Genomic DNA, 23,598 nt, shown 5'->3' on the forward strand with positions numbered 1-23,598 from the left:
TCTCCAGATTCTGAGTGGAGGCCCCTCAGCTCTGGGCTTCAGCTCCACCTTCCAGGCCCACTGGAGCAGCACCTCTGTTCCCTAGGCTTTAGGCGTGCCATTCTACTAGTCCATCTGAGTAGCAACTCCACCCTTAGAAACACTAGAGGCCATGGCTCTACCCTTTGAAACCCGAGAGGTCATGGCCATACCCTCTGAGGCTGAGGCAGCTCGGCTTCCTGGTGTTCCTTGTCTCTTTAGCCTCTGCTTCCTGGTACCTTGACCTCTTGGCCCCTTGGGCCTCTCCACCCATGTCTGCCCTGCTGGGGCAAATATTCCAAAGCTCTGGAGCTCCACCAGTAAGAGCCTGGAGACACCCCACTCCATCAGTAAATTTGGCTGAAGGCACTCAGCTCTCTTGCTCTGTGGGTCAACTCCAGTGCTGTGTCACACTGGTCTCCTGGTTCTGCTGCTGCCAGTTCTCTGCTGCTGCCTCTCGCCATCTGTGCCATCACTAGTGTAACAACTCTTCTAATTTCCTTCTGAGTCCTCTGTCCATTCACAGTTTCAAAACCGCTTCTACGTTTTAGGTATCCATTAGAGGAGCACCCCACTCTCAGTACCAAATTCTGTCTTAGTTATCTAGTGCTGCTGTAACAGAAATACCACAAGTGGATGGCTTTAACAAACGGAAGTTTATTCTCTTACAGTCTAATAGGCTAAAAGTCCAAATTCAGGGCATCATCTCCAGGGGAAGTCTTTCTCTGTCGGCTCTGGAGGAAGGTCCTTGTCAACGACTAATAACAGACTGCCAAAAATATTGAAGTTCTGTTGTAAAAATCCTTGTTTATTACTGTTTAGCTCAATCTTTTCTAAATACTTTGGACTACAAAACCCTTGTTTTTCCTCTCTTGGTACCTATTAACACTTAAAAAAAAATGCTCTTTGGAAAAGACTGCTGTCATGAGACCACAAAATCCCATGATGAAACAAACCTAAATTTTCCAAGGATGATAAGAGAGAAGTTTTTTAAACTTTAAAAAAAAAAAAAAAAAAACTGTTGAGATGCAGAAAATCACATAAAACAAATGTACAGTTTAATCATTATCAGACAAACACTCTTGTAACAGCCACCAAGTCAGGATGTAGAACCTTGACAGCTACCCTCTAAGTACATCACAGGTTCCTCCTAATTATAACCTCATTTCCCGTAAAAGCAACCTCTATACTGACTTCTATGATAACCTTTTCCTTACTTTTCTTTATAGATCTATCACCCAAGTGTCCAAACATTATAGCTCAGTTCTGCCTGTTTTCCTGTATGCCTTTAAGTCTCTTTTGGAGTCACTGGGTGGTACAAATGGTAAATATATTCAGTTGCTAACAAAAAGGTTGGAAGTTTGAGTCCACCCGGGAGTGCCTCAGAAGAAAGGCCTAGCAATCTACTTCTGAAAAACCAGCTATTGAAAACGCTATGGAGCACAGTTCCACTCTGACACTCATGGAGTCACCATGAGTCACAGCTGACTGAACAATTAATGGTGGTAGTGGTGGTAGTGGTGATGGTGAAGTCTCTTTTAATCTGGCTTCTCCTCCTATCCTCTTTTTTTTCTTCCTAGCAATTTATTGGTGAAGAAAGCAGACCATCTGTCCTATAGAATTTTCCAGTCTATCTTTTGTGAATTGCATCCCCATTGTGGGGTTTAACATGTTCTCCTGTCCTGTGTTTTTCCTGTAAATTTGGAGTCGGATAGAGAGCTTTAATCAGATTTAGGTTCGATTACATTGGCAAGGCTCCTTCATAAAAGACGTGTTCCTCATTAGAAGGCACATGTCAGGTTGTCTCTTTTTGGGAGTTGACTGATATTGATAACCAATTCCTAAGCCCTTTATCCTTGAGGAAACACAAAATGACAACATTTCAATTATATCATTCGTTCCTCATTTATTTGTGGGACTACATCTATAAAGAAACACTTTGTCTCAAGAGGGGCTCTGGGTGACTGTCCACTCTGGTATCTGGCAGGTGGCATTGGGTCCCCCATTCCTGAAACAGGAGTCCCTGGGTGGAGGAAATGGTTAAGCATTTGACTACTAGCCGAAAGTTGGTGGTTTGAACCCACCCAAAGGTGCCTAGAAAGACAAGTCTAGAGATATGCTTCTAAAAGGTTACAGCCTTGAAAACCCTGTGGAGCAGTTCTACTCTGCACAGATGGGGTCACCATGAGCTGGAATTGGTTTGATGGCAACTAACAACAACAACATTCCTGAATCACATCCCACACTCATTTTCCAAGACTCTGAACTCTGCACTTTCCTCCTATCACTGGCCACTCCTGCTCAACTCCTCCCGTTCTCCTGACCTCTCAACATGGGAGTGTCCAGGACCCTCTGCCCTTCTCCTCCTCTCTACACCTACTCCCTGGGTGAGCCTATGGCTTTAACTCAACCTCTCTGCCTGTACCTCACATGTTCCTGCCCCCAGACCCGACCTCTTGCTCAAAGTCATATGTGCACTTGCATGCACAACACTTCTACCTGGTGTCTATACATGCCTCCAGACCCAATGTCCAAACCTGATCACTGATCCGCTCCCAACCCACTCTCCCCTGCGTTGTCTCAGTCAATGGCATCACCCTTCCCCAGGGCTTCAGCCTAAACCTGAGTCATCCTCATGCCTCTCCTTGAGCACCCACAGCCCATCTGCAGGGAAACCCTGTCCATTCTCTTTTCTGAATAAATCCAGAATCCAACCCTTTTTCACCACCTCCACTGTACCACCCTGGGCTCAGCCAGCATCATCTCCCTCCTGGATTACTAGGATAGTCTCCTCTTGGTCCTCCTTGCCTTCTCTCCTCAGCCCCTTCAGCGTCCACGCAGCAGCCAGGGCAAGCCTGTGAAAATGTGCATCAGATGATATTGTTGCACGAGTCTCCACCCCCCATGGCTTTTCATGATAGTTGAATCTAACGTTCTTAAGAAAAAAAAAAGAAAGAAACACTTTGCTTCAACTACTGTTTAATTATCCAGTGATCCATTTTGTATACAAAAGGCAGGAAAAATGCTTTACTTTACTTTCCACTTTTCAAAATAAGGTGTTGTTTTCCTAGCATCTATCACCACATGTGACTATTTTATGTGTGTTATGCACTCATACTCATAGATTTGAACAAATTTGATGTGTTTGGATCCTTGTCATTTGTCATCTGTAGTGATGCTCAGATTGTCCTAGTGGTAACCATTTCAAATTTGCTCTCCAAACATTGTAATAGAGACCCTGGTGATCTAAGCAAATAATTTCCTTTATAAGGATCAGCACAAAGCTGCTTCCTATGAGGTGGAGGTTAAAGATGTCCCAGATGTATAACTTTTCCAAGCCACTGTACCACTCCATCATCTCTAATATCAACTACTCCCTCTTGCCTTGGTACTCTCTCTCCTGTCTTTGGGTTCCCTAATTCACTGCAATATCTCACAGAACTCATGGACCATATAAAGGAAATGGCTCATGAGGTTTTGGAGGCTGGCAAGTCCCAAATTCGTGGGTCAGGCATAGACTTCTCCCTGGCCCTCAGTCTCCACCCAAGGGCACTCACCTTTCTTTCTCCATGGTCCAGGAAGCCCACCATGCTGTCTCCTGCTGACGGGTCTCTGCTGCGGGTCTCTCCTTCTTTGGTGGTGGTGAGCTCTCCTCTTTGCTCTGGAATTGGTTCTCTTTTAAGGCAAAACTGACCAATCCCCTTGGTAGGCCACAGTTACCCTATCACACGATCACCTGGGTGGGAGTTACAGGACCATGGCTATAAAGGCCACACTCAAAAGTAAGTAATCTACCACATGGTCTTTGTTAGCTTCCTTGCTATCTGATATGACAAGATGTCTCAGGCTCGATATATATTTCCGTTGCCAGACTTGGAATCAGCTATTGCTCTAAAAGCCCTGGCTTCTTTAGTGGAAAATGCTCTTCAATGCCACAGTAAGAACTGTAGTGGTGCTCACTGTTGCTGGGTTCCATTGTTTCTAGACCACTTTAGTAGTAGGCAGAGCTCTGAAGTATTTATTATGATTCCTTTATTTTGAAGATCAAATACCTCATGAGTTCATCCTGATGTTTTCAGTTCAAATTCAGAACTATAGAAATTCACTTAGGTTCTATCTTGCGTCTGTATTTCCTTTTTTTTTCCATACTAAGAATCCTATTTATCAAAGACACTGGAGATAATAGTAATAGAATATATCACAATTATACATTTACTGTATGCCACATAACACATAAGATGTTCTCAATACCAACACTACCACCAACATGGGTACTGAACAAAGTTAGTATTTTTACATAACCTCTACTTATTCTTTACGTTTGTGTTTTTAGTTTTTCAGAACTTATAGCCTTTACATGAATTCCACACATAAAGACAGCTCACCACACAGGTGTCATTTTGGATGTCTAAACCTCATTCTCCAGTAAATTCCTAAGGAAGGGCTCATGGAAGCAATATTCCTTGAGTTCTTACATGCAGTTAACAGTTTATTCATGGTCTTTATATTTAAAAGAAATCAGCTTGTCTGGATTTAAAATCCTTGGATTTTTTTTTTCTTTTGTCTATCTTAATTATATATTTTTTTCTGGCAGAAAGTTTTCCTGTCAAAAAGTCTAATGACTTTGTTGTGTGATTATCTTTCCTTGATAAACCATTTAGTATTTTTGCCTAGATTTTCCTTTATATACCATTTAGTATTTTTGCCTACTATTCCAAAATCATGGAAACTCCTCCAAGTTTCAGCTTTAATTCTCCATTTTGGTGGTCTGAGATCTGTCAGATATCTCATTTTCACCCTCTGCTTCCTCCTGTCAGATACTGATACCACACAGGTCATATAGCTTCAGTTGGCAGTACCCACCTGCTCATGCTTTAGTGTTTTGGAGGATAACTTGTCACTGAATTTTACTGAGAATATTGTCTATGTGTTTTTGATTTTGCTCTCCTTGTTGCACTATGATGTGCAGAGATTAAAACCTTTTTTTGACTTCTGACAACTTCTCCCCAGAATCCCTGAGAATTTTTTGTTTAAACATGCAAGGCATGAGTAACAATTCTGCAGACCCAGATTTTTCTCCCCTAAAGGTTTTCTCATGTCTGTCAAACTTTGAGAATCAAAGTTTAATTTTATTAAAAATAGCCTTACACATCATTGCAATGGCTTTTTGTGAAATTGTTTTACCTAATTTTTCCAAATAAGAAAACTAAACTTCAGAGAATATATATCTTTTTTTCCTCATGAAAGACAGAGAAAAGCAGAACTACTGACAGTTTGGCTAATCGGCTAAATGAGGGAGAGCCCATCTCAGCATTATCAGATAAATCCTGTAACAAAATCAAGCATTGGGTTTTCATATCTGATGGGAGCTGACAAGGCCAGGCCTCGAAGTCATGCTCTTCTCAAAACAAGAAATTTTGCAGAGTGACTTAAATTCACAAGAACCTGAAAGAATGCCAGCAAAGTAGGTTCAAACTTGAAACTTCATATTTAAATTATCTGTTATCTTTTACATAGGTAAATTAAAGCTCATTTGTTGATTTGTTTTATTAATGTAATGATGGATTCTGTTATTCTAGGAAATGCTATCTACATTTTATAGGAAAAGTATGAAAATAAGGAAAAAGATTAAATTCTCTTTTTATCAGCTATACAGACCTGTAGGAAACCCTTACACTCAGGCCAGAAGACCATCATCCAGGATTGACCATGTGTCTGCTAATGGAAGCTTACCAAAATCCAGTCTTACAGCCCAAGAAGAATCCAGTTATTCTACACACAAACATTTGTTGTTTACATACTACGTGCCAGAAACAGTATAAGGCTCTGAATGCCTAAGAAAATTAAGACATGTATTCTCACTTCAGATAGCCCACGGGAAGGAATGCACACACATTAATATATGTGCAAGTGTAATGGAATTATTTACTAGATGAGGGAGACTCCATTTATTACAGGTCGTAGAAAGCCAGGGGAAGCTCAGTAAAGGGGCATGTCATTTCATTTTGAGGGATGAATACAAATTTTCAGATCAGGCAAAAGGATTAAGGCCTTGCTTATAGAAAGAATAAAAGGTGTGAAGGCACAAGGTCGAGAGGAAGGATTGAGCCTAAAGGTAAATGCTAGTTTTCGAAGGTAGCAAGTTAGAAAACCTTGTCACATAAAGGGGTTTATGTACCAAAGACTAACTGGTTCTTATTGGACATTTCCTTCCCTAGCAAATAAACTTTAGCTATATAACCTTGATCTTTATAATGAAACTGGTCCACAATAGACTGTGGTTTAGTTGTCCATACATCACTTTCTCAACTTCTTTATTTAGGAAATTGACAGTATGTCTTGGTATAAACACCCTAGGGAAGAGGAGACCCACGTTGTATTGGAGGGGTCTTGATCCAATAAAGAAATTATCCACATAAAAGCCTCCTTTGCCTTCTCTCTTTTCTTAGCCCAACTCCCATCATCCCCCTTGTGGTTAATTCATCATTTCCTGGACTCTCTTTAAATAGCTGATAGAAAGAAAGAAATAAGAAGAAATTCTAACCCATTTCTCACTTGTTAGAAGTACTAGGACAGTTTTTATAAGTTGGAGCATGAAAATATTGCCTAAGATTAGTTTGGCTACTATTGATGGATTTCAGTCACCTATGCTACTATCTTTTCCTATTTCTATGGATAAAAAGTTAAAAGAGTTAGTTGCAGTCAGTACTGGTTTTCAATATATTAATTTCAGTGATTATCAAAGTCATCATAGTATGAGCAATGGGTTAGGCTCAAGAGACTATTTTAAAACCGTTTCCGGCAGATTTAGAGACAAATAACAACAACCAGTTGCCCTCAAGTTGATTCTGACTCATGGAGACCCATGTGTGTCAGAGTAGAACTCTGCTCCACAGGGTTTTCCATGGCTGATTTTTCAGAAGTAGATAGTCAGGACTTTCTTCTGACGTTCTTCTGGGTGGGCTGGAATCTCCAACCTTTCCATTTGCAGTCAATGTGTTAATCATTTGCACTGCACGGGGACTCCTAGAGACAAACAGACTGTGATACCTGCTGGAGGAAAATCTTAAATCTCATCAAATTCACCACCCAAGTTTAGATGAGGAACTAAGGTACAGAGTAAATAAGTGAATCTTTCAAGATTACATAGTAATTATTTCACCTGTTTGTGTGTGGGGTGGGGGTGGGGCAGTTCTCACTTACTTTATTTGATGGCCTAGACTAAGCAGCTACATAAGTTCTTACACGTATCCATTTGGTTCCGACATTAATTGATTTTTTTAGAAGGTAGAAATGAAGTAGAGCCCTAATCAGGAGTATCTACCAAGATACCGTCATTTTCTTTTATTGAAAAATCATTTAAGTCCTTATTCCTCCTGTGAAAATAAATAATCAGATTAATTGGTGGAATTATAATAAATTATTTGTAAACATTTAGCATGGGATTAAATTGCAGATAATTAAGAATAATTGCCTGATTTCAGTAGCCCTTCTTGATCATCTGGAGACAATTTGATACAATTAAAACGTAAAATTACATTACAAGTATTGACAGATTATCCAAGTATAAAGTCACATGGATAGTAAATGTATGTCAGCTGCCTCCAAACTTTTCAAATTAGGGGGGGGAAAAAGTGGCAATTTTGTCCGCATATCTCAGTGCAATCTCACAGTATCCTTTTGATCATCAACAGCCAAGATTCAGTGTACAGGTTGTGCCTCGCTGCAATTTCTGAGAAAGAAAAAGGAATTTAAAAAGGAATAAAACATATGAAACATGGAAGTGGTAATTTGGACATCTCTTAATTCATAGCCTTCCATTCCCCCCTATGAATGAAGCACCGTTGTGCCTCTAGGTTTTTGGGTCTGGAATTGTGTTGTGACTATAGTCAGTGGTATTTATTGAACAACTTCTGGGTATACCGAGATTTTCAGGGAGTGACATGGGTAGTAGAAGCCGTGGTCCATCATTCCCTCCAAGAGTTTATAAAGAAAGGAAGGTAGAGAATAAAAAAGAAACACAGGATGACAACCTAAGGACAGACGTGACATATACATGTATTTACATATGTCTGGAAGCACATGCCTTGAGAGAAGTTCCTGAGCATGAGAGGGAGGTTGACCAAAAAGGAAGAGAGAAATTTGGTATTATTCAGGTGAGGGCTGTGGAAGAAGTAAGCCTCCATTAGCACTCGGAAGCAGAGGAAAGGCAGAGTTTAGAGGACAGTTATAAGGAGATTGTTCCAGAAGGAGGGAGATGATGGTCCACTGGGGCTGGGGCTGTTGGAAGAGATATTACTGACAGGTTTACTTGGCTCCGAGCATTAAAGGAGCTGAGGCTATATGAGGACATGTAGACCCATGGGTAAAGTGATATTTGGAGATCTCTGGTGTTCAGAGTAATACAGTTATTTTGTGAAAAGGACAGCATATGGAGTGGCTCACGCCTTGCAGAGGGCCTCCCAGTAAGAAGAAAGTTCTGCTATATTGACAATCTTGGTTTTATAATTCCTTCTCTATACTTGTCTGTTTTGGGATTTTTAAAAATAATTTTCTCATTACAGTGTTCTGTGTGGTTATTTCTATTGAGCCTTCCTTTTTTTTTTTTTTTTAATTCATGTAAACATTCAAAATAGCTTGACCTATTACTATGGGGAAGACTGGTTGAGATTACAGAGTGAGTTTTAATTGATGAAAATGGTGTTCATGTGCCTAACTATACACAGGACACAGAAATGTAGGCTTCACCATAGCACAGCACAAGAACACATTGTCAGGTGGGAAAAAAAAAGTATGTATGTATCGGGTTTCACAATGATTCACAGAACAGTTTTATTTTCCAATATTGTGTTGAACACTGTCAATAGTCTCTTACCTGTAGTTATTATACATGTGCCTGCAGGTATACAGAAAATCGTATGTAGTTTATCAGTTAACCACGCGTCTATACTAACTCTGCCTGTTCTTTGATGTTCATAGTCATGCGACCCCCACACAATGCAGAGAAGAATCCGCCATCTGCTGAGACCCCCACTGAGCTCCAGGACCTGTCCTGAAGACTCACAAGTGCGGCCCTGCCTGCTTAATGAAAACTGCTTCCAGTTCCAGTACAATCTAACAGGTACAGTGGATCTCCGTGACTGTGTCTTCTTCCTTAACATCTACTAATGGGAGTGTGTGTGTGTATGTGGGTGTGTGGGTGTTCTCAATCTCCGAATCAGGAAACAAAGGTAGAATGTGTACATGTGTTTCATGAAAGGCCCGGGACTTGACATTGCCTGGGTCCCTTTATAGATGGACACGCTCCCTCTTGACATGCCACGTTTGGCAAGGCAGCACGGGCTGTCTGAAGTAAAACAAGCTTGGAAAGATGTGGCAAAGTTTCAGAATAATGTTGAATTAAACTATGATAAACTGAAACAACAGAATTAAGTAGCAGAGAATAATTTACCATTTAGGAAGTATGTATGTGGTAATAATGTCATACCGTTTAGCTCTTTCAAGGCCTTTTTTACTTTAAGAAAGGCTGAACGCTGAGCCTGACTGAACAGGAACATTTTCTAGATGGTGGAGATCACACCATCCTAGTTAGTCGATGGTCAGATGTTTTTGGGCACCATAGTGTTCAGTGTCTAATACAAAAAGACTTCAGTTACATTGACTTGCTGCCTGTCAATCCCTACAGCAGCAGGTATGCACAAATGACACAAAACATGGTACCATGTTAAGTCACAGCATTGACTTCAAAATTGATGACCAAACCTCCACTCTCCTGCAGAGACAAAGCAATAGTCTTTGCTGAAAAAAGAAAAAGTGCCCCTACAGCCACGAAGGCACTGCCAAGATTTCTCATATAGAATATGTGATAGTGAATTCTGTGGGGCTGTTTGATGACCAGGTCTATTTGTCCTTTTTCTTTAGATAAAGGGGTTTCAGATCCTTGGTTTTAATAGTAATTTTCCAGAAATAGTTTGAAATTTGCTTTACTGAAAGAGTATATCATTGAATGACTGATCTTATTAAATATGGGTTTACTATTCCTATTAATCCCTTAGGTCACCTACCAAGTATGGGTGACAACCTTGAAGATGTTTTTATTCTGTGTGATCAAGGACCTTCCTTTCTACCTACAGCAACAATAAGAGTTATGGTTTTTTTTTAAGAATCAAATTGAATTATAGTATAATTTATTCTAACCATCAGTTATTTGTCTAGTCTCTTATGCGACTATGTCTTTTATGATAGACTTAGTTGGAAAAAAGAGAGTTTCTATAACAGTTTATATAGTTCTATATGTCTTGCCCTCTTTCCTTTCTAGGGTATTTTTCTGGGCTTCGCTGTACCAAATATACTAAATGACTTAGATAATTGGATTTGTTCTTGGAAAATGTTTTCAAGTTTACATCAAAGACTGTCATTTCTGGATTGTTCTCTCTCTCAATTATTCTCCAAGAAAACAGTTGATTCCAAGCTAGTTTTTCTTTGCCATCCTGTTTAGTATCTTTCTTTTCCTCCCCTAGCTAATTCTGAGATGGCTTCTACCAAGATATTTGTTTTTTTTGTTTGTTTTTTTACTTCAGTAACTCACTTTTACTTCTTTATTTTTATTATGATTATCATTATTATTTTTGCAACAAAACAATTGCAGGATGCTTTTTCAGACCCACCTGAAAGCAGTTTTAGGATTATGTACACACCGTCCTTCTCCCCCAATACAGATAATCAAGGATTTGTTGTATTTTGCTCACATGGCCATGATTTTGAAACTCAGTGTGGGTGCTCATATGCTTGTAGAGTGGAGCACATGCCAGCTGAATGAAAATGCCACCTGTGGGCAAGGCGTCAGGACCCGCCTTCTGAGCTGTGTGCGCAGTGACGGCAAACCAGCCAGTATGGACCAGTGCGAGCAGGTAACTTGTTCATATTTGTATCTAACACCCAATGCTTTATTTCTCTTAATATTATTCTTCCACCTGTATGATGTTTGAGACAGATGACAAAGACTGTGATTTCTTCTTGTTTCAGCTTAGGGTCAATTAAAGTAAGAGGTACTACTATAGTACATTAAGTTTGAACTTAGTGGAATACAGGCCATTTTGCACCAGGGAAAAAGAGTTCATTAAAAATATATATATTTTTGTTACTTTTAAGAACTTATCTAACTGTAACTGCCTGTAACAAACTGTTAAGAATGGGCAACTTTAGTGTTTAGATATGAGTGTTGGTATTGGACAAGTGATTCATTTGCATATATGATGAATACTGCCACTTGCTATTAGAATGCTCTGCTAATTTTCTCAGCAAATGATGGTTAGATAACTAGCACAGTTGTATTTTTCTTCTCAATCTAAGTTAAAGGCATGCTCATCCAGTTTCAAATTAGTGGATTCTGAATTTTTGTAAGTTTATTGTCCCTTTTTCTTCTGTGACAAACTATATGAGTTTGGAGAAAAGCTGTAGTCAGACCTGTTTTGAAGCGATAGGCATTTCCTTCCTAACATATAAATGAAAAGCACTCTTGGGGTAGGTTTAATAGTAATAAAGATGATCACATGTGGTCACACTGTATGATTTACTAATACCAGTATTCTGACATACTCCTGTTAAATATTGTCACAACATGTCCTCTAAATTGATGGTGCAGCCATAGTCCAGGACACCAACCCTGTGACCAGACAGTATGAAATTGGATGTCCCATTTGGTGGAATTCTGAAACTGATGAATGCAGGGCCAAGTGTGGTCTACCAGGTATCAGTGAGCATCTTATTTCATTGAATCTCTCTCTCGAGAAGTTGCTTCAGAAAAAAAAATCAGAAATCTACAACTCCAAATATATGAAAATCATACATTTAGTATATGTAATAAATCTTTTCTTTTGAATACAAAAAAGATATAAACTATTCATTAATAGGAAATCAGAGTCCCTGGGTAGTGCAAATGGTTAACATGCTTTGCTGATAACCAAAAGTTTGGCAGAAAGACCTGGTGATCTGCTTCCAAAAAATCAGTCATTGAAAATCCTGTGGAGTACAGTTCTACTCTGACACACACAGGGTCACCCTTAGTTGAATCTACTCAGCAACTGGTAGTGGTGGTGGGATAGGAAATCCGTTTCTCTGCTTTCCAAGTAATATATGTCTAAAAAGTCTTTAAATAGTATCAGTTTTAAGATGTCCCAAATTATTATCTAACCAGAATATCCATAGATCTTGAGTAGATCATGGATCTCGTTGTGGTAATTTTTATTTTGCTCACTTGGCCAGTAATCATACTTTAATCGTTAATTTCAGCCTGGTATAGGCGTTTCTGGAGCCCTAGTGGTACCGTGGTTAGTTAACAGATCAGCTGCTAACTGAAAAGTCGGCAGTTCAAATCCACCAGCTGCTCCTTGGAAACCATATGGGGCAGTTCTACTCTATCCTGTAGGGTTGCTATGAGTCAGAATTGACTCAACAGCAATGAGTTTGGCTTTTTTTTTTTTTTTTTTGGTAGACATTTCTAGCATTTAACATGTGCTAAACGTCAAGATTTCCCTAAATTCCTAGAGCAGAATTTTTCATTATTCTTTCTGTGTTGGTTGACACCAGTTTCTTAGATGATTTATTCTTTCACCTAGATCTTTTCTACACCATTAGAAAATTGGTATATTTTGCCTCAATGCTGGTTTCAGTGGAGACAAGAGGAAATTAAACTATGACACAGGCTTTAACACTGTGATTGTGTTTTTAGCCTCATTGGTCTTTGTTATAAACTTCAGATGGCTTCTTGATTTTATTTTTATTCTTATTGTATTTTTTTAGCCTAGCTAGCTATTAATGTTGAGTTCTCTATGTACTATCAACCTGCCCAGAGGTGTAAAGTGCCCAGATTTAGCACTGAGGTGTCCTCCTGGTTCCTTGCTGGCTAAGCAACAGGACAGATTTCTGTGTCCCAAGAAACTGACGGGTTTATTCTAGAGTTTAGGATTATATAAAAAGAAATATGGCTGACACATTTTTATTCTGTGAAGTAAGGACAGAATATTCCTATGATGACCATCAATTCAAAAACCAAACCCAAAAACAAATCCATTGCCATCGAGTCCATTCCAACTCCTAGCAACCCTATAGTACAGAGTACAATTGCCCCAGAGAGTTTCTAAGGCTGTAATCTTTACCAAAGCAGACTGCCACATCTTTCTGCCATGGAGCGGCTGGTGGGTTTGAACCACTGACTTTTCGGTTAGCAGCTGAACAATTAACCACTGTGCCACCAGGGCTCCTTATCAATTCATACAAGAAAGAATTTTATTTTTTTTGCCAAAATTTAGAAAGGTTATTATCTCATAATTAAGGACAGCCTCCCCCCACCCCCAGAAAAGATCATTGGCAACTTTAACCAGCATTGTTGAGGAGATAGTGAGATAGAGTAGGTTGCATTGCCTTGTTTGGGGCTTGCTTATTTGTCCAGAAAGGTAACATTTTACAATGTGACTGCCTGTTGCTGAACAGACTTGCTTGGGACCCATTCTGTAGGTGATATTCCGCCCCAATTATCATTCATGCTTCTTCCTTTCAAAAGCCAGTGTCTTATCACCATATTGCATGCTGTGCATGCCCTGTATTCCTAAGCAGCTGGGTGTTTTGTTTGTTTTGCCTGCTTTCTCTCTTTCAGGAATTTCTATTCTTCTCTTCCAGTGTTTCTCAAAGCATGGACTATATTGCAATCACATGTCATGCTTGTTTAAAAAATATTTATTCTTGGCCCTACTCCAAGATATTTAGACCTCTTGAAATTCCCACCTCTTTGCAGTAGGAATCTTTATTTGAAGAAGTATCCTCATGCAGTCACTTTGCACACTGGAAGTTGGAGAATCCCTTCCATTCCAGCCTCTCTGTCCACCATCTTGTTTTTCCTCTCCTTATTAAAGGAACATTGAGAAAAATACACTCTGACAACTTTGGGGTCATTTAATAAAACCTTTTGTATTAAATGTAGGTGAATGTCTTATTCTATTTTTAATTAGGTCCTAGCTGGCTGGCCCTTTACTTAATAACATGCCAACTCAACAATATCAACAGGCATATCCTCTCTAGTGAAATCACATTTGATTTCTCTTTGCAGCGTAACTTGGAGAAGCCCCAGAGAATGAGCATTAACTGCCTGGTGGAATGTGTGGTCAACTGTTGGCTCTCGGGGTGGACAGCTTGGACCCAGTGTTCACAGACCTGTGGCCATGGAGGTATTTGGTTTTCTTGTATTTGCTTATTCTAAAAGGCTTAATTCTGAATATCTTTCAGTATAATGTAACTTATAATATAGCTTAATATTGGTCAGCTGAAGGTAACATGAAGCTTACCCGGAGGTGAAGAGAGACAGAATGTGGCCTCATAATTGTCCTTTATGGCTGGGCAGAGGTTGGGGAACTGACCTGATGACAATGGCAGTCTACAGAGAAGATGCTGGACCTGTGGGACAGTATTTATTCCAAAGTCGTAAGCTCAGTGTGTTCAGAGAATATTGGTTTCAGTGTTTTTTGGAAGAAGGAAAAGAAAGGCTACTGTATCAGGTAAATCCTGGAATCACAGTGGCTTTGCATAATAGACTAGAGACTAATTTTCACCCACATAAAGTCTTGTCGATTGGGAAGAGTAGTTTCTGCTGCAAAAAGTCAATCAAGGACACAGTTGATGGAGACTCCACCACTTTAACATGACACAGTCTCTAGATGTTGACATTCAGCTGGCTCTGTGAAGGTTTTTATGGGCCAGGTTGGAAGTGGTATACATCACTTCCACCTGTATTCCATTAGACAGGATGTAGTCACGTGGCCCCAACTAGCTGCAGGGCAGAAGGGCAGGAAATGCAGTTTCTGGCCAGCCATCCACTTCTCAGCAATGATGTTGCTATGGAGGAAACGGAGTATAAATCTCTGGCAAACAGATAGCAATCACTGCTTCAGGGTCCTAGGATCTCAGTGAGTAAGTGATGCATGGTGGCGAGTAAAGCAGAATTGATAACAGAAGCTAGGTAAATGAAGGGCTACTGTATCAGGTAAATCCCAGAATCACAGTCTTGTCGATTGGGAAGAATAGGTGGCACTCCAGCCACAAGACTAAAGTAGGAACTAAGCCATGTGTCCATGGGAGAGGGAGCAGCAAGATCCTAGCAGGGAAGCACAGAGCTGTGGTTTAAAACAGGACCCTAGTCCTGAAATATGATCATAATTTATTACAGCGTAAATGAAGAAATTTGGAATAGGGGCCTAGGGAAAAATCCTGGTTAGACACTAGGCAGGGGAGGAAAACTGCAAGTTGGAGGAACCATGGAGTCAGGGTGAGAGGAGGCGATATACCAAGACTTGGGTCTGATAGCTAACCAATGACAGTTGGAAGCAGTTTCTAGAAGAAGTGCTGTGATTGGGCCATTGTCATTTGAGTATACTCATTTCTAAGCTATTTGCAAAAGGGTGTGCTGGGTCATTGATAATTCTTTGCTTTAGTCAGGATTTGTCTGAGGAACTGAGGCAGAGCTAAGCATGGGAGAGGGACTTGTCTGTGAACTCACCCATAAGATCCTGCAGCACTGAAAACAGTAACCAGGATATGTATTAGGCAAATGTGACTAAGACAAATTGACAACTACGTCTGCAAAGAGCATCACTCTCAATGAAAACGTGGCAATCACAGTATCCAGTAATAAGAATATGCCATATCCTGCCCAATTCAGAGCCTACAAAGAACCCCAGGAAACTAAGTGGTGAGTCTTAGGAAAAAGATGTTGGGTAAATCTATGTTTAAATTGTAGCTGTTTGGGGAAGTTAGTTAATCTTTCTGACTCTTAGCTTCTTTATTGTAGAGGCATGTGTTTTGGTTTGAGAATTAAATGAGATGAAGTATGTGAGATGGACACAGAGAGACGGACACACGATGATGTTTAGTATATATTAATTTCTACCTCCATCTTCCCACACACCAGTAGTAAAGAGGGTTATTAGAGATCTCTAGCATCTTTTAAAGATTACTGCATAGTCTAAATCACCCTCATCTCTCACTTGCATCTCATCCTTATCCCCTATTTAAAATTCATACACCATAATCATAACCTGATATTTTTCAAATGCAAATCTGATCAAGTGTATTCCTGTTGATTTAAGATGACTCACAAGTTCATCTATCCATTAAACAAGTACTTAAGTGCCAATTATAGTTCTATACATTGAGGATGTAGCAGTCCATTAAAAAAAAAAAGAAAATTCACCTAATCTCATGGAGTTTACAGTCTGGCTGAGGGACAACAGACATTAAGGAAACAAATAAATAGGGAATGTCACATCTTGGTGAGTTCACCAAAGACTCATACAAATGGAAGGTACTATTCATGTTAGAACAATCAGTTATTCCTCTGTCCAGAAGGGACCCACCGTGGTTAGCCTACAGCCACAAGCACTGCAGTCTTGTCCTTGAAGGCCTCTGTTGGGATGTGTGACTCTCATGTAGTAAAGGGTGACATGAGAAAATGGAGGAAGGATGAAGTCCTGTAGTGTGAGTATGCTCCATAAAGACCTGCAGGACCTTACCCATGCCTGCCTCTCTATTCCTATCAGCCTCCACCGTCCTGATGACTCTTTCTGCTTCAATATACCATAGTTCAGCCACATCCTTGATTTTAGCATGCTTTTTTTCCACCATGGGACTTTTCCTTACTTGGAATATCTCACCATCACCCCCAACTACTGTGTCTATGACTTTTACCATGTGTGTAATGGAATCATTTTAATTCTTGTCTTTCTAAAGGGTCAAAGACCCTGTTTGGGTTCTTCACGGGCTCTTCCTCCCAGTGCCCAAGAAGCACCGTACCTGGCACGTTGGAAGAATTTCAGTTAACGTTTGTTATTGTCCAGGTGGTTTGGACCATAGGGGAAATGTTGAAGGGGAAGAGTGTGCAGGCTGGAGTGCAAGGTCCAAAGGCAGCCAGCCCCAGTTTTTCCCCTTTTTCTGCTTAAGTAAGTAGATTCTTAGGTACTATTATTACACAGGAACCTGCTCAATGCTAGGAGACAGAGATCTGCTTACTGTGATTTTTTTCCTGGCAGTCTTAATTCTGCCAGTGTATCAAGTCACTGAAACATAGCAGATCACCATGTTATTCCAACACACCACCTTTAAATAATAATACTCCAAATAGTACATTCAATATTAAAATATGACTTCAGTATTTCAAGGAGTTCTGCTAATCCTGTGGACTTATTAGATTCTGTTTACTAGAAAACAAAAACAAAAACCTTCTCAAATCTGAATCCCACTATTGGAGAATTCTAAGCAATTATAGTTGGAGCAGAAATCCACCTCTGTTACTCCTTTGAATAATAAACAAAGACAAACAATCAATCAAACAAAGAAGATTTCCTAAGGAGAGTCACTGTATGAACTAAGGGCATAGAGGGACTAGGCAGAGAATGTTAAAAAATCAAGTTGCATAAAGCACTTGGAAATCATCTGACAAGGATCCATTCACACATAAATATGGCATCAGTTATAAATCACCTGTCACTATTTTTTCTAAGGGTCTAGTAGGATAACTTCTTGGGAACTTTTTTTCTTGACCTTTAGATGTCTTGATCTTCTGAACTGTCAGATATGATACTAACTTTTTAAAAAATATATTCTGTAATTCTGATACCTGCTCAATTCTGGAAATTCTCCAGAAGTCTAAATGTACAGTTCTTTATTCTTTCAACAAAAGTTTATAAAGTTTAAACCTGTCATCCTGGCCTAATTATTAATGGTGTCCTCTTTCATTGTCAGAATTGACCGTATGGGAAATAAATTATATGATGGCACTGCTACTGAGAGATCTATTCTTGAATTCAAGACTGTAGAGGACGTTTATCTGTTTATTTCATGAATATTTATTGGATATTTTCTTGAGTGCAAGGCACTCTTCTAGGTCCAGAGTGAATAGATCAGATAAGATCCCAGGCAAACAAATGCCCCTGGCTTCATAGAACTAACATTACTGTGGGAAGTGGGATGATGGTGAGGAGCCAGAGAAAAAGAAAATAAACAAGTAAATAAACACAAAAATAACAGGTGTGACCAGTGCTATGAGGAAACTAAAACAGGTCCTGGCAGGGAAAATAATTGGAAGAGAATCTTGCCAAAAGAATGAACGAATAGTTCTTAAAAGAAATACAGCCAGAATGTTCCTTATAAGTAAGGATGGAGAGACTTCAACTCGCTTACTTTGGACAGGTCATCTGGAAGGACCAGTGACTAGAAAAGGACATCATGTTTGGTAAAGTGGAGGGCAGGTGAAAACGAGGGAATCCTTTGTGAGATGCATTGACCCAGTAGAGACAACAATGGACTGAAACATGAACAATCATGAAGATGGTGCAAGACTGAGCAGTATTTCCTTCTGTTATGCATAAGATTAACATGAGTCAGAGCCAACTCAGCAGTAACTAACAACAACAACATCTTGAAGGGGCGTAGGGGAGGAAAGGCCACGATGAGGTAGTATTTATGCCCAAAATGAATCAGAAGATGGTGCCATAATTCCTTTAACTAATGTTTTCTTTACTAAGCTGCTCGGTGTTTAATCTCATAAGCATTTTTTGACTTTTTCTATTCAAGGTTTTATGTTAGGACCTATAGATGAAAATAATGAAGATGAGTGTTTTTATTATTATTTTTATTTGTGCCCCATCTCAATCTTAAAAAATAAATTGAGCAGTATAAAGAGGAATAGGACACATGACCCTTGAGTTGTTAAGCCCCTACCCTTAGAACTGTGCTGAGGCGGACTTTGTGATTGTATCATACCCCACCAGCCCCAAACCTTAGCTTCTTCTCACGTTCTAGCCTTCCCGCCACGGCCAGATTACCCAACAAGCAACGTACACACAGGCCCAATTGTGCCTTCCTATCAATCTGCAGTGCACAATTTCACCTGTCCCCAACCATGTTAAAGATGTGGTGAAACCCATGTGAAATTGCTCATCACAGATTAGCAAGTAAATACAATTAAGCCTGTGCTGACCTTGCTCAATGCAAGCTGGTGCATACTGTGTTTACTGGTTAATCCACCCCTGCTTCCAGCTCCATTCTTACAGCACCACTTTTTTCCTGAGAATCACTCCACTGCAAGATGGTAATGTTTCCAACATGAGAGAATTTTGCATTTAAATCATGTCTTAATCTTCGTGCAGCACAACATGAAAACAATAATCAAACCACAATAATCAAAAGCGGAAATGTATGATGTAGATTAACTTGTTTCTTAAAAGAGACCAAATTCTGGAGCTGAAAGTGTTGGAGACTATCACTGGAGAACATCTGCGGCTTGTCTCCTCTAAGACAGTGTGCCAGCAGCTGCCTATACTGTATGAGCTGCTTTCTTTTTTCCAACTGGTTGTGGCCGTGGGGCTGAGACCACAAGAGGCAATGGAGTTTATTTAGTCACATTAAAGTAAGCAAGCAAGGTATGTGGGGATCAGACTTCAGCACCTGCAGCTCTTGGCTGACTTCTTTATCAAAGACAAAAGTTCACAAAATCATCTGTTTATGAATTCACTGGGTAGTCAAGCAAAACCTGTGAGCTAAATATCCCAAATTGTTCCCCACCAGCCACACTTTACCGTCAAACCCACAGAACTACCTTAATCTGAGGGAAACTTTTGAAACAAGTTCTTGCTTTATTTTCCAAGCATCTGGATTGCCTCTTTAATGAACACCTGATACTTGCCATATGCTTTCTAACTGTGTTAAAGATTGCAAAGTCAAAACAGTTTGAATCCAATTTATTTCAGGTTAGAGTGAGACTGATTCTAAGCTTCCACTAAGGGATCTTTTTAGATAGATTTCAAAGATCAAAGCCTGTAATAGAAGAGCTTAATATTTGGATTAGTCATGTTCTTTGTCTGTTGAATTTTCATCAGTTCAGTGGAATGTAGAACTCCTTAAATTTAGCATATCATGAATTATTCATAATTATTATTTTACTGATAACACTCTAAGAATGTTATTAATCCCAGAACATGATTTTTTGTTTTAGATTTTTTAATTCAATGTCTGAGTTTATAGTATTTTTCTATACTATATAATCCAGCCTGCCTATTGCAAATCCTTGATGGCATACTTTTTTGCCTGCCACCTCCTGCCCATAAAAAAAAAGAAATAGTAATCACTTTGTGATTTTCAGTATTTTTGCTTGCTTGCTTATTTTTATGTGTTTGATTATTTCTGTCCTGAGATTTCAAGGGCAAGCCAGTAACCTTAAATTTGGTACCTGACCCGTGTGGTATCCTTGATCAGGAACAGTACAATATTGGTAACAGTTCAGATTTATTTATTTACTGAGAAATTAGCTCCTATAGCAAGAGAATAAGAAGCTAGATGGCTGAATGGAAAAAATGAAAGACTAGAAAAGAAACCACAAAATCTGGGTTTTAGAGCTGACTTTTCCAATAGCAAGTTGTAGGATCTTGTCATTCGTCATTTGCAGAGTTTACTTTCTCTATTTTTAATCTGTAAAATAATAGAATATTAATCACTTTTTTATTGTACTTTAGATGAAAGTTTACAGAAGGGGTAATTACTTTTAATAATTGATTTTATTTTTGTTGTTGTTGAGAATATACGCAGTTGAACATATACCAGTTCAACAATTTCTACACATACAATTCAGTGACATTGATTACATTCTTCAAGTTGTGCGGCCATTCTGACCCTCCTTTTCCAAGTTGTTCCTCACTGCCCCCTAAGCTTCCTATCTAATCTTTCAAGTTGCTGTTGTCAATTTGATCCCATAGAGACAGATCTTAAAAGAGCACAATACTCAAGACGTACATTCTTTACTAGTTAAGCTGAACTATTATTTGGTTTTAAGAAGAATTCAGGGGATATTTTTGGGTCAAGGTTTAAAGATTATCTCAGGGCAATAGTTTCAGGGGTTCATACAGCCTCTGTGGCTCCAGAAAGTATGGATTCTATGAGAATTTGAAATTATGTTCTATATTTTTCCCCTTTTGATCAGGATTCTTCTATAGAATCATTGATCAAAATATTCAGTAATGGTAGTTGGGCACTATCCAGTTTTATTCCAGTCTCATGGCAAAAAGAACAGTTGTTCATGGAGGCAATTAGCCACATGTTCTATTTTTTCCTCCTATTCTTGACTCTCCTTCTTCCTCTGTTACTCTAGGCAAATAGAAACTAATTGTTGTACTTTGAATGGCTGCTTGCAAGCTTTTAAGACCTCAGATGCTATGCAACAAACTAGGAGGCAGAAAAGAAGCACTAAACACAATATTAGGCCAATTAACTGGGATATTCCATGAAACCATGACCCTAAAACTCCAAACCGAGGAACAAAATCCCATGAGGTGTTTGGTTGTTCATAAGAAACCTAAGGAGCTACTCTTTTTTTTTTCTGTCGTGGTAAATTATTTCTATCACACAACTTTTGCCAATTCAACTTTTTATGGTTATACAACTTATTGACAGCAAGTACATTAATCAGCTATACAACTCTACCCTTAATCAATGCGAGTTTTCCATCACCATAAACTGAAACTCAGTACTCCGTAAGCAGTAACCTCTTCCCCTCTCCCTCCTGCCCCTCATAACCACTAATAAACTTTGGTCTCTATACATTTGTCTGTTATTATCTTTTTATGTAAGTGAGGCCATACACTGTTTGTCCTTTTGTGATTGAATTATTTCACTCATCATACTTTTTGATATCATTGGTGGAGGAACAACTACTGATGCCAGGAATATTTTAGTAATTCTTCACAACAGCACTATGAAGTATAGCCTTAATTTTACAGGTGAGGTGAGAGCCAATTAAATAACTTGCCTAAGGTCACACAGCTTGTTAGTTGTGGAGGAAAGATTTGAACCCAAATTCAGGGTCTTGAAAGCCCGCATTTGCTTCACTGTTTCTTTGCATCTGATATTCTGTAATAATTGCATTTAATTATTGCAACATAAATTTATACGTCAGTTATTATGTACATGGCCCTGGGTTGGGTGCTATATCATGTTATTAAAATTCTCATAATTTTTTATTATATTTAGGAAAAGCAGAGGAAATTGATTCCAGATTGGAATGCAAAGGGCAGTGACATATATTAATGGTTTAAGAAGTCTGTCTGAATTTTAAGCATCCTAAATGCATGCTTATTTTCATAATCAATAATTTTACATAGTATCTAGTTGATTTAAAAGGAATATATCTCCAAGTAGCCAATCTTATAGATAGAGATTTCATGATTCTTTTCTCTAAAAAGAATGGTCAGAGTATACCATATTTTTACACAAATAACATGCGTCTTCTACATTTGTTTGCCAACAGTGCCCTCCCTCCTTGAAGTATTTTTGTAAGTACCACTATGCCAATTTTTTTTTCAAATGTTGCTGTAAAAAAAAAAAAAATTGTGTAGCACGTTTATGAAAATACTTGACAGGGGGAGGGCACCGTTGGCAAACAAACTTAGAAGACGGGCATTGTTTGCATAAAAGTATGGTAGCTTCAGGATACCAAAATCACTCTACTTACCTTTATATCTTGAGTCCAGTGAGGGGCTCCTCATTAACTATTTCTGCAGTTTACAGCACAGGTACTTACAGTGCCCATCTAGTTTTGCTAGCTTCTAATGGAACTGGAGTATGATCAAGTAGAGTAGAACTGGAGATAAGCAATTAGAACACATATACACACTTTACTACAGAAAAATCTGGAATTTTTTTATATCCAAGCAAAGGGAAAGGTGCTTAATCTTCTGTCCTTAAAAGATCTATCCCACCACAGTAATGCAGTAGTCTATCTTGACCTCTAAAACTCTGATCTTGTTACTTTCTGGATTAACTGACCTCTTTTCTAGATAGATAATATGAAAATCCTATAGAAGCTTTATCTTGCCTAAAGTTGGATGTTACCTAGGAAGAAAGGTGTCTCGGTGACTGAAGCAAATTTCAGAAAAGCCAAGGAATCGTTCTGTAGGGGAAACACATGCCGCCATGGGCTCTCAGAACTAATTTTGCTGAACTGCATTCTCAGATTTGATCTACAAGGACTACAGCTCTGAATGAGGAATCATTACCCTGTCTTCCATCTCTACACAATGACAAACACATGCAGATGATCTGTCTTTAGGTTCCAGATCTTGACTGTAATTTTTTTCCTCTTTGTCACTTTGGGTAATGACCTTTGATCCCAAACCTGTATCCCTCAATGTGTATATTTAAAACAAATTTGGCATTTAAAATAAACCAACTTGGATAAAAATGTATAGGTGATATTTGTGAAGATAAATGAAAAGTCCAGTTTCAACCACTTTTTTTTCCTTTTTTTTTTTATTGTGCATTAAGTGAAAGTTTACAATTCAACTCAGTTTCTCATACAAAAATGTGTACACATGTTGCTATGTGACTCTAGTTGCTCCTCTATACTGTGACAGCATACTTCTCCTTTCACCCCAGAATTCCCGTGTCCATACAACCAACTCCTGACCCTCTCTGCCTTCTCATCTCACCTCCAGACAGGAGCTGCCCATTTAGTCTCATGTATCTACTTGAGCTAAGAAGCACACT

The 23,598-nt window shown here is 39.0% G+C and overlaps 1 protein-coding gene across 1 annotated transcript in view; it reads left to right on the top strand.

The window, feature by feature from the left end:
• The window catches only part of THSD7B (thrombospondin type 1 domain containing 7B), a 1,037,490-nt gene that overhangs the window by 971,157 nt on the left and 42,735 nt on the right, over positions 1 to 23,598 (top strand). Inside the window, exons 18-20 of the mRNA XM_023730207.1 lie at positions 8,998 to 9,139; positions 10,813 to 10,928; positions 14,123 to 14,240. Coding sequence (XP_023585975.1) covers positions 8,998 to 9,139; positions 10,813 to 10,928; positions 14,123 to 14,240 — 376 coding nt within the window. The remainder of the gene's footprint in view (positions 1 to 8,997; positions 9,140 to 10,812; positions 10,929 to 14,122; positions 14,241 to 23,598) is intronic.

The sequence above is a fragment of the Trichechus manatus genome, unplaced genomic scaffold, assembly GCF_000243295.1.
Source record: "Trichechus manatus latirostris isolate Lorelei unplaced genomic scaffold, TriManLat1.0 scaffold00033, whole genome shotgun sequence".
Taxonomy (NCBI): domain Eukaryota; kingdom Metazoa; phylum Chordata; class Mammalia; order Sirenia; family Trichechidae; genus Trichechus; species Trichechus manatus.